The sequence below is a fragment of the Triplophysa rosa genome, linkage group LG9 (genome assembly GCF_024868665.1).
Source record: "Triplophysa rosa linkage group LG9, Trosa_1v2, whole genome shotgun sequence".
Lineage (NCBI taxonomy): Eukaryota > Metazoa > Chordata > Actinopteri > Cypriniformes > Nemacheilidae > Triplophysa > Triplophysa rosa.
Window position 1 is genome coordinate 3,487,665 of NC_079898.1, and position 12,467 is coordinate 3,500,131.

The window sequence follows — 12,467 nt, forward strand, 5'->3', positions numbered from 1 at the left end:
TTGGGCACAAACCGTCAGCCCCAGGAACTGTCTTACCTCCTTTTGGTCTTGGGACTCGGGCAGGTCGCAACAGCTGCGGTCTTATTAATTTGGGGCCGCACTTGCCCGTGCCCCAAGTGGAAGCCCAGATACCTAACCTCCACCCGCCCAACCGCGCACTTCTTCGGGTTGGCCGTGAGACCGGCCGCCCTCAGCGCTCCTAAAACCGCCCTCAAGTGTTGGATATGCCGCTGCCAGTCGTTGCTATAAACGATGATGTCATCCAGATAAGCAGCGGCATATGCCGTATAGGGTCGGAGGATACGGTCCATGAGGCGCTGAAAGGTGGCCGGCGCTCCGAACAAACCGAACGGAAGCGTCACGAATTGGTGTAATCCGAACAGCGTGGTGAAGGCAGTTTTTTCTTTAGATAATGGCGATAGGGGGATCTGCCAGTACCCTTTCGTTAAGTCCAACGTCGAATAAAAACGAGCCGTGCCTAGCCAATCCAGTAACTCGTCGACCCGTGGCATTGGATAGGCATCGAATTTCGATACCGCGATCACCTTGCGATAATCCACACAGAACCTGACCGAGCCGTCCGTCTTGGGAACCAAAACTATCGGGCTCGCCCAGTCACTGTTGGATTCTTCTATTACCCCCATCTCGAGCATTGCTGCTAATTCCGTCTGAACCACATTTTTCTTGTGCTCAGGTAAACGATAGGGCCGGCTACGAACTACCACGCCAGGCACAGTCTCGATATGGTGCTGAATGAGTTTCGTGCATCCCGGAAGGGGCGAGAACAAGTCCGCGAATTCCGCCTGCAACCTGGCTATGTCCGTGAGTTGGGAGGGTGAGAGGTGATCTCCCCCCGGAGCCAGAGCGAGTGATTGTGGTTTTATATTCGCTTCTGGTCCCAGATCATCCTCTCCGCTAATTACCGTCGCCAGCAACACGGGCTCCACCTCCTGCCATTTTTTAAGGAGATTGAGGTGGTAAATTTGACGTGCCCCGCTCCTATCTGACCGTATTACTTCATAATCAAGATCTCCCACTTGCCGTGTGACCTTAAACGGCCCTTGCCACTTGGCTAGTAATTTGGAACTCGAGGTGGGGAGTAATACAAGCACTTTTTCTCCCGGTGAAAATTTCCGGAGGTTGGTTCCCCTGTTATACAGCCGGCTCTGTTTATCCTGGGCCTGTAACAAATTCTCCATAGATAGCCGCCCCAGTGTATGGAGCTTTGTTCTCAGGTCCAGGACATGTTGAATTTCATTCTTGCTGTTGGAGGGTCCGTCCTCCCAAGTCTCTCTCAGGACGTCCAAAACCCCTCGGGGCTGGCGTCCAAAGAGAAGCTCGAAGGGGGAAAACCCCGTGGAGGCTTGCGGGACCTCCCGCACAGCGAATAAGAGGGGTTCTAACCATTTATCCCAATTTTTGGCGTCCTCGTGTACGAACTTACGAATCATGGTTTTCAACGTGCGATTAAACCGTTCTACCAACCCGTCTGTTTGAGGGTGAAAGATGCTGGTACGGACCGATTTAATGCCCAATAATTCATACAGCTCGCGTATCGTGCGTGACATGAACGCCGTGCCTTGATCCGTGAGGATCTCCCGGGGGATCCCCACGCGGGAGATGACGCGAAACAGTGCCTCCGCCACACTCTTAGCGGAGATGCTGTGGAGCGGCACTGCCTCGGGATATCGGGTTGCATAATCCACTAAGACTAATGCAAATCGATGTCCTCTCGCTGACCGCTCCAATGGCCCGATGAGGTCCATACCAATTCTATCGAAGGGGACCTGCATTAGCGGTAAAGGGCGCAATGGCGCTTTTGGGGAGGCCGGAGGGTTTACCAGCTGACATTCACGACACGAGGCGCACCACCTGCGTACGTTCTCGTGAATGCCCGGCCAAAAAAACCGGGCCATGAGGCGGTTTAGTGTCGAGTTTTGTCCTAAATGCCCCGCCATAGGATTACAATGTGCAGCCGGGAAATGCTTTTCCAGTGGTACCAACAACTGGGTTGTATCTTCCTTTATTTGAGCGTCTTGGGCCACTCGATATAACCGGTCTTTTATAATTGCAAAATAAGGGTAGGAGCGCGGTCGGTCAGGTTGGAGAGGTTGGCCGTCCACATAGCGAACCTGTTCCCAGGCGAACTTGAGTGATTCGTCCCGGGACTGTTCCAGAGGAAAGTCATCGCGTTCCGAGAGGATACGCCCCTCGGATCCGCTCGCTTCCCCTGTAACAGCCTCTCCCGCCTGCACAAGCGCGCCGACTCCCTGTGCCTCTGGGCCCCAAGCGACACCCGCACATAAGCACCCCAATAATTCCGTGAACGCAGGCCAATTGTTTCCCAAGATCAGCGGGTGTCGGAGGTGTGGGTTAACCGCCACCTCCACTCTATGCTTTTCTCCCCTGAATTGAATAAAGACGGGAATTAAAGGATATCTCACCACATCCCCGTGTACGCACCATACCCGAACCATGCGGCTATTATCCAATGCCCCGGGCCGAACCAGGCTTTGATGGATGGAGGTCTGGTTACAACCGGAATCCACCAGAGCCGGGTATGTACCCCCCCATACTCACAGGAATTTGGTACCCTCCGTTCTGACCGGGGGCAGCCTGCGGCGTGTAGGGAACCCGGATCATCGTACCGATCTCCATCACTGGACACCAATCGACCCAATGGTCCGGGTCTCCGCATCGCCAACAGGCCGGCCCAGGCGTCTCCGCCATCCGAGTGGCGGGAAGTGGAGCACGGGAAGGGCGCGGAGAGAGGGTGGACCCATTGCCGTCCTGGAATCCCCGGGGCGGAGCACAGTACGCGCTCGTGTAGCCCACGGGCTGTGGGAACCGTCGTCGAGGCGGCACTCGTGGTGGACCGGGGGGACGGGACCTAGGTGCAGGGACAGGATGGGGAGAGAGAGAGAGAGAAGAGCGAGAAGATGGGGAGAGAGAAACAGCCTCCGGAGAGGAGAGAAAGACCGCCGGGAGGGCTTCGCCAACCCCGGGGCACACCACCATCTGGTCTTCCGCCAGGTGGATGGCTGCGTCCAGCGACGTCGGGCGGTGGCACTGGACCCACTCGGCCATTCTCTTGGGAAGCCGAGCGATGAACTGTTCCAGCACCACGCGGTCGATGATGTCCTCGACGTCACCTTTCCCAGCCAGCAGCCATTTGCGGCAGGAATCCCGGAGCTGATGGGCCATCACGAAGGGACGGCCGCTTTCGCCCAGCCCCAGCGACCGGAATCGCTGACGATGCTCCTCCGGGCTACGGCCGACCCTCTGGAGGATGGCCCTCTTCAGGTCGTCGAAGACCAGGAGGTTCTGGACGGGCAGTGGCCGAGCCGCCAGTTGCGCTTCCCCCGACAGCAACGGCAGGAGTCGCCTCGCCCAATCCTCCGGGGGCCAGCCGCTAGTTTCCGCCGTTTTCTCGAAAAGATCGAGAAATGCCTCGGGGTCATCCTCTGGCCCCATTTTCGACAGCGGCAGGAACGCGGCGGTTGTCACGGGTGCGGACGCTTCTGCCCGAACCCCCTGGTCCATCCAGCTCCGGAAGCTCTCGCGGTCCTCTTGCTGTGCCTGGAAGACGGACTGGAAGCGGAGCTCGTGGTCACTCCGAAGGTCCAGCAGCGCCTGGTGTTGTTCGCGGTGGAGGACCGCGAGAGACGCGATGATGTCCGCAAACGGCGTGCCCGATGTTGCCTGCATGATGGCGGTGTCCCTCCTACTTCCTTCCCGGGTTTTGGCACCAGTGTAGCGGGTTCGCTAGGATAAGGAAGGAAGAGGACGAGGTTGGCGAGACTGACACGAACTTTATTCCACAAGAGACACAAAATAGTAAGCAAAGTAAACAGCACATAAATCCACGGCTTTTCCTTCAGCCTGGCTTGCGACCCTCAGAATCCAGCAAAAGTCCTCCTTTCCTGACTGAGAGGTTTGGGTACGTGGCAGTCCGTGTCGAGTCCGTCTCTCTCTCCCATTGTGCCTTCCTCGGGTGTTTATATTGTCTCCCCGCGCCCTTACTGGAACGAGAGACAGGTGTTGGCTGTTTGCAATTACTCCACTCACTTACCGCTCGTCTCCCGGCTCTCTCTCCTGCCGCATCCCTCGCTACACCACGCCCCCCCTCGCCACACATACATTTAAGTTTTAACATTTAGTGCATGAGTATGAGGAAGGTATATACGGAGACTTTAAGTCACATGTTTACCAAATGCTGTACTAACCCGTGAAAACCCGGATCCTCTACCACGGAGAAAGATTGGTCATCGATGACTATAAATTCCATTACTTTGTCGTTAATGGCTTTAGCCTTTTCACTGTCTCTGGAAAACTTTTTGCAATTTTCAAATGCCTGCTGAATGGGGACATAGACGCTCCGTGTTGTAGGCTTGTTGCTAGGAACGTTAGCTACAGCTACTGCTGCTGTGGCATCTTCATATTCTTTTAACACCACTTTGCCGCGATGACGACCTTTCAAGTGAGATATAAGATTTGATGTGTTAAAACTTGACGCCTTTTTTCCTCCTCTCGCAATGCTTGCTGAACATGGTTTGCAAATAGCAATAGCATTGTCCTCCACTGCCACCGAGAAAAACTTCCAGACCAGCGAAGACATGGTCACAGGATGATGACGTAATGAGCGCGACACAGTTTAAAGCTGCAGTCACTTCCACTCGGAAAGCGGATGAATCAGACTGATTTATTGATTTACCAGCAAGCGAACTTTATCGGATGTAGTTAACGGATTTTATTTATTTATCGGAGCAATAAAAATGACGTCATTTTCACCCATATCGGTGGATAATTAATCGTGCATCCCTACATAAAATCATAGGTTAAAGCACTAGAAAAACATAGAAATTGCTTAAAACTTTTAAACCACTAGGCGGCGCTGTCATAAAATTAATATGAGGTGTACAAAATGTCCTACTGATGTTGTATACAAAGTTTTGTGTCACTATTCCAAAGATACAACCATGTTACCCCTTTGGCATGCTCACCTTCAGGTTCCTTGACGAGGTATACAAGAACTGTTCGATCAAATAAAAAAAACATGTTTTATTTTAAAGATTTATTTTTGGGCTTTTTGTCTTTAATTGTACATTACAGTGATCGAGAGGATAGGATATGCACTGGATATGCACTTTAAACCAGTCTTTTGTGGCTAAATAGAGAGAAAGAGAGATTCTTTTGGAAGAATCTGAGGCTCTCAGTCCCTGGGGCCACATGGCTTTTCTCACTTTGGTGAACAACCCTGTCCACCCCACGAACCTCCTTTGAAGTCCAGGGGGGGAGCACTGGGATTTGTCCAGGTCAGTGATGGAGGTGTTTAGACAGGGCCATTGGACCAGACTCGTTGGTGCCTGGTCGAGGTCCTGCTGAGAGGTTACTTTGTTTTATGATAACAGATGGCCAACTTTGATCCGACCAGACCCTACAATGCTGTAAACCATATTGTGTGCAAATCTGACAAATTTTGTAAGAGGAGATTGAAAAAGTATGTTTTTTATAATTCAATATGGTGCACAGTAAGTATGGGGGAATATGACAAGGTTGATATCAAAATATCCAACTTGAGCCAACAAACATTTTTTTTCATTTTTTCATGTTATAAGTAGTGCTGTCAATCGATTAAAAAAATTAATCGGATTAATCACACATTTTCTACGATTAATCACACATAACAATAATATTTTAAAATATACTTTTACATTTGAATAATTTCACATTTAATCTTCAAATTGATGTAGAAACAACATATTTCTTTAACCGCGTCATTTTATGAATGAAAAAAAAAACATTTTGATATTAGTACTGTAACTGATGTCTCTATTAAATTGATTATTTTAACATTAATTATAGCCATTCAACAATATAATTGAGAGCTATCATGAAATATACAGAAATTGAAGGAAGTTCTCAAACACTAAAGACTACGGTCTTTAATGCTAAATTATAAATTGAATGCAGAAGAATTCTCATTAAAGCTACAAAATCACATTGATTTCCTCTTTTATTTTGTTCTTTGATTACATTAGTGACAGGAGTCACAGCAGCAGGTTTAAGGACATGGCCCCTTTAAGAGCTGTCTCAGTACGCAGATCTGACCGTTACCGCACTCCCATTTTCACAACTCTTTGCATTCATTTAAGATTTTATTTTACACTTTTAAGTATGTGCTTAAGAAAATGCGAGACAAAATGGGCTTTCTGGCATAATCTTGTGTGGTTTTATCCATTCAAGCACGAAAGAGAACTTAACACGGATGCGCTGTCTGACAGAGATTCACCGACGCAGCCTTCAGCTCATGACTGTTTACACCAGACTGGACCTCGCGTTGCGTTTTGCCGCGTCCCACAGTTTAGAAGCTGTCTATCTTCATTGAACGCATCAAAGCAACTGTTTAAAATCGCGCTTAAGTGGTTTAAAAGCCTGTACACGAATAAGAGCTTGATTACATAATGTAACGCTAGACAAAGAATGTCAAAACAAACGGATGCTGCGTTAATTGCGTTAAATATTTTTCACTGGTTAATTTGAAAAAATTAATCGCATGCGTTAACGCGTTAACGTTGACAGCCCTAGTTATAAGCAATTAAACAAATCTTGTTATATCCCTTGACCACTGGGGGGCGCTGGCTTAAAACTTTACTGGTACTCTCAGTACGAATCTTAATGTGTCACCTCAGGTCCAGACTTTGATACAACTCAACTTTAACTTTATTTATATAGCGCTTTTACAATTTTCATTGTTACAAAGCAGCTGCACATGAGACACATTGACTACAAGCAAAACAATCAAAGTTGTACCTGCAAAAACAAGAAAAAAAATAAATAAATAAGAAAAGGGTGCTTCAGACTTTGAAGATACACCCTTAAATCCATTTTTGCATGTTCATCGTCAAATTCGGTGATGCAATATACGAGAGATTTGGCGCTCAGTGCTCGGGCCCTAATAAGAATAATCCTTAGGAGAACTTAAGACATTCCACTTAAGTAGCTTGGGCGCTAATAATAAAAATAATAACTTGACTAAAAACAATAGGGCTCCGCACCTACCTTTGGCCTTTGACCTGCACCTCGGTGCTAGGGCCCTAAAAACTACAGGAAAACAATAGGGCTCAGCACCGATGGTACTCTTATGATAATAAACACCAGGAAACCAATAGGGCTCTGCACCTTAGTGCTCGGGCCCTAATAATAATAATAATAAAAAATGCCAGGAAAACAAAAGGGCTCTAATAATCTCTCTTGGCCCCTAATAATACACTGACCAAAATTATACAGTGGGTACGGAAAGTATTCAGACCCCCTTAAATTTTTCACTCTTTGTTATGTTGCAGCCATTTGCTAAAATCATTTAAGTTCATTTTTTTCCTCATTAATGTACACACAGCACCCCATATTGACAGAAAAACACAGAATTGTTGACATTTTTGCACATTTATTAAAAAAGAAAAACTGAAATATCACATGGTCCTAAGTATTCAGACCCTTTGCTCAGTATTTAGTAGAAGCACCCTTTTGATCTAATACAGCCATGAGTCTTTTTGGGAAAGATGCAACAAGTTTGTCACACCTGGATTTGGGGATCCTCTGCCATTCCTCCTTGCAGATCCTCTCCAGTTCTGTCAGGTTGGATGGCAAACGTTGGTGGACAGCCATTTTCAGGTCTCTCCAGAGATGCTCAATTGGGTTTAAGTCAGGGCTCTGGCTGGGCCATTCAAGAACAGTCACGGAGTTGTTGTGATTTTAGCTGTGTGCTTAGGGTCATTGTCTTGTTGGAAGGTGAACCTTCGGCCCACTCTGAGGTCCTAAGCACTCTGGAGAAGGTTTTCGTCCAGGATATCCCTGTACTTGGCCGCATTCATCTTTCCCTCGATTGCAACCAGTCGTCCTGTCCCTGCAGCTGAAAAACACCCCTACAGCATGATGCTGCCACCACTGTTGGGACTGTATTGGACAGGTGATGAGCAGTGCCTGGTTTTCTCCACACATACCGCTTAGAATTAAGGCCAAAAAGTTCTATCTTGGTCTCATCAGACCAGAGAATCTTATTTCTCACCATCTTGGAGTCCTTCAGGTGTTTTTTAGCAAACTCCATTCGGGCTTTCATGTGTCTTGCACTGAGGAGAGGCCACTCTGCCATAAAGCCCCGACTGGTGGAGGGCTGCAGTGATGGTTGACTTTCTACAACTTTCTCCCATCTCCCGACTGCTTCTCTGGAGCTCAGCCACAGTGATCTTTGGGTTCTTCTTTACCTCTCTCACCAAGGCTCTTCTCCCCCGATAGCTCAGTTTGGCCGGATGGCCAGCTCTGGAAGGGTTCTGGTCGTCCCAAACGTCTTCCATTTAAGGATTATGGAGGCCACTGTGCTCTTAGGAACCTTAAGTGCAGAAGAATTTTTTTTGTAACCTTGGCCAGATCTGTGCCTTGCCACAATTCTGTCTCTGAGCTCTTCAGGCAGTTCCTTTGACCTCGTGATTCTCATTTGCTCTGACATGCACTGTGAGCTGTAAGGTCTTATATAGACAGGTGTGTGGCTTTCCTAATCAAGTCCAATCAGTATAATCAAACACAGCTATGGACTCAAATGAAGGTGTAGAACCATCTCAAGGACGATCAGAAGAAAAGGACAGCACCTGAGTTAAATATATGAGTGTCACAGCAAAGGGTCTGAATACTTAGGACCATGTGATATTTCAGTTTTTCTTTTTTAATAAATGTGCAAAAATGTCAACAATTCTGTGTTTTTCTGTCCATATGGGGTGCTGTGTGTACATTAATGAGGAAAAAAATGAACTTAAATGATTTTAACAAATGGCTGCAATATAACAGAGTGAAAAATTTAAGGGGGTCTGAATACTTTCCGTACCCACTGTATATACACATTTTAGAGTGGCCTTTTATTGTGGCCAGCCTATGGCACACCTGGGCAATAATCAAGCTGTCTAATCAGCATCTTGATATGCCACACCAGTGAGGTGGATGGATTATCTCGGCAAAGGAGAAGTGCTCACTAACACAGATTTAGACAGATTTGTTAACAATATTTGAGAGAAATAGGCCTGTTGTGTACATAGAAAAAGTCTTAGATCTTTGAGTTCAGCTCATGAAAAATGGGGGCAAAAACAAAAGTGTTGCGTTTTTTCGGTGTAAGAATAATCCGTAGGTGAACAATAGGGCCCTGCACGTTTGAGTTCTAATAATACTAAATGCTTGAAAAACAATAGATCTCGGTGCTTGGGCCCTAACGAGGCATATCTGAACTTTGAACACATCTCTCACCTGAATCTAGGGTGGCTGTTGATAGCTTCATCGGGAAAGAAAAGTGATTTGGACACTCCTTTCTCAACAGGAGTTGGTTTGTACTCTGGCTTTGTAAAGCCTGGACAGCCCAACCTGAAACATGCATTTAAAAATAATGAGCATTATAGATTATATTATAACCAGTAACGAGAAAAGTCACATTTAACTTGCATGCATATTATTTGTATTCGGGCCAGTAAAGTTATTGAGACCAAAGGGCAAAGGTTATGTACACAGATATGGCACACACAACCTGTTTAAACATTGCAGTTTTAAGATAAAAACAACATATTGTTTAACAACAATCCATCTGTCTATCTTAAAACTAGGCATACATAGTTCTTACAATAGCAATGCGAGTTGATGAATGAGCCTGCAGGTAAAATGACATCAGCTGTGCTTTTCGCTTCAAACTGTCAGCATACACCTACGGACAAGCCCAACCCATTTATAATTTCTTCTTTGCAGCAAATATTGGCTAGTAATTTGATAGAGAGGAATAGTAATTATGTGGGTGAGGTTCCCTGAAAAGATTATCATGTACATGTACCATGTTAAGTAAGGAATAGGGGTGTAACAGTTTGGTTCACAGTTTGGTTCTGTTTGATGTGGGCAATGCTAAAGAACAATAGATTCACTTTTACTTTACTTGAACTTATTTTAGTTACTATAATAATAGCAACAACAGCAATTTGATATATTAACTTTATACATTGGTTTCACATTTCTGTTTGGAAGACAGTAATTTAAGCATATAATATTTAGAAAAAATATAACACTTATTAATTGTCAAAAGTGTTCTAACTACTATTGAATCAACATGATTTCATCATTTGCTATCGAGTCAGCTGTGCCACCTTGCGCCCATTACTATGCCCTACATTTGATTCAGTGCAGTTTTAAGCATTTTTCCTTAAATTCTGGACTGAATCAAATGTATAAGCATGCATCTGAATGTGAAGACAGTCTTTTTAACTCATTTGCCAATGCATTCACTACAATAGACTACAGACAGCTGCTCTGTAAATGTTACAGATGATGGATGACACTGCACACACAAACGTCTTAATACAAACGTCTGTCATCTAGATACCTGGGGAATGATGTGATCGTGAGGAGAGTTTCGTCCTTATTCAGCACAGATGAGGCCTCTCTTCTCCGCTTGCCCATGTTGTCTTCGACTGTGTTGAACTCTGACATGGTCCCTCCATACGGCTGTCCAGGGGTTCCTTCGATCATGTAACTGCCGTATTCAGGCCTCCACAATGTGGGATGACTGCAAAAGAACATTTGACAATAATGTACATGAGGTAACACGTCAAACAAACTGAAAAATTACACTTCATGTAATCTGTACTGTACAGTGGTACACAAGTCCATACTACCTACTATGGAATGATTCTGCGGACTATATTAAAAAGGAATTGCAAACTGCATTTGCAAATGCATTTTCTATTTGTTTGTGTCAAAATTGTGACATAATTCAAACGCAATTGCAAACCGTTTGTATTTGCATTTACGCAAACGTACGATGTGTGCCAAATTTCAAAAGGAAAAGCAAAGTCTATTTGCAAATGAATTACCTGTGTCTTACGAGTTACGACCCTGCCAAATTTAAATCGCAATAGCAATTCCCCATATGCCATTTTACTTCCTCTGGCGTCGCGTATTAAGCCTGCCAAAACTCAAATGAAATCGCAAATTCCTTTGCATTTGCGTTTCCTCTGACTTGTACAGAAACCTGTCAATCAATGGCGGGGGTGGGCTTATTCAACGGGGTGTGTTTGTATCGGGAAGTGACGTCATTCACCGTCGACTGGAACTTAAGTACAGTGAGGGAAATAAGTATTTGATCCCCTGCTGATTTTGTAAGTTTGCCTACTTACAAACAAATGAAGGGTCTATAATTTTTATGGTGGGTTTATTTTAACTGATAGACACAGAATATTTAAAAAAATCAGGGGGAAAAAATGTTATATAAAGGTTATAAATTGATTTGCATTTCAGTCAGTGAAATAAGTATTTGATCCCCAAGCAAAACATAACTTTGTACTTTGTGGAGAAACCCTTGTTGGCAAGCACAGAGGTCAGACATTTCTGATAGTTGGTCACCAGGTTTGCACATGTGTCCGGATACATTTAGTCCACTCCTCTGTCAATCTTTAAGGTTTCTTGGCTGTCGCTCAGCAAATTGGAGTTTTAGCCTCCTTCACAGAGGTTCTATAGGACTAGGGTCTAGAGACTGGCTAGGACATTTAATGTGCTTCTCCTTAAGCCTCCTTATCGCTCGTTTGTGCTTCGTGAACATTCGCACCTTGCACGGCGGCACCATTGCGCTGCACAGCTGTACCGGGAGATGCGCGGTGATTAGACAACCGATCGTGATTTCCAAAAGGCAAATATTCCCCTTCAGAGTCAGAATCGGCAAGTAATATTCGCAACACACCCTCGCGGTACAACCTTTTATTAGCAATTTGGCAATTTTCTCTCACAAATCTCACAATTTACTCTGACGCTCTGAACTGAACTGCTTCCACTTCAATGACACATGATAGCTCACTTGCTCTGCTATTTGCTCGAACACTTGAATGGGAACATTACATCATTTTGGTCTAGAATCGAAGTACACATGTCTGCCATCTAGTGGTATGGAATACAAATGAGATATTACACCATATTAGGATCTACAGCCTATTTTATGATGTCTTGTCGCAATTCTGCGACTTTGGCGCTTAGAGGGTTAAATAGCTTTTATGGATTCCTATGACTAGAATGTGAACACTATATATGTGATGTAAAGTCGAAGTGTAATATTTTGACTTATTTCACCCTAAGGTATAATGATCAAAAAACATATTTGAAAGGTCTTTTTTCATGTGATTCTACTAGTTGTGCAGAAATTACATATTACGCATAACAAATTACAAGCAATTGAGATGCAAAGACAGACACTGTGTCTGAAACGGCTCCCTTGTTCACTATTCCCTATATAGCGAATGACATTTGAGTCCACTATACTGGGAAGAAGCAGTGGTGGAAAGTAACTAATTACAAATACTCAAAGTACAATTCCTAAAAAAAACTACTCAATTAAAGTAATTTAAGTAGTTTAAAAACAGTGTACTTTTACTTGAGTAAATTTTTAGTGCTGTATC

At 45.1% G+C, this 12,467-nt stretch overlaps 2 protein-coding genes across 3 annotated transcripts in view; both read right to left on the reverse strand.

Annotated features, from left to right (window-relative positions):
- gclc (glutamate-cysteine ligase, catalytic subunit) overlaps positions 1-12,467 on the reverse strand; it is a 67,640-nt gene that overhangs the window by 37,392 nt on the left and 17,781 nt on the right. For both annotated transcript variants that reach the window (XM_057342535.1, XM_057342534.1), the window contains exons 3-4: positions 10,406-10,588; positions 9,292-9,405 (exon numbers count right to left, since the gene is read on the reverse strand). In XM_057342535.1, coding sequence (XP_057198518.1) covers positions 9,292-9,405; positions 10,406-10,588 — 297 coding nt within the window. The remainder of the gene's footprint in view (positions 1-9,291; positions 9,406-10,405; positions 10,589-12,467) is intronic.
- Positions 858-4,900, reverse strand: LOC130559446 (uncharacterized). Its single transcript, XM_057342538.1, has one exon. The coding sequence runs from the start codon at positions 3,706-3,708 to the stop codon at positions 2,533-2,535; it is 1,176 nt and encodes a 391-aa protein (XP_057198521.1). The 5' UTR covers positions 3,709-4,900; the 3' UTR covers positions 858-2,532.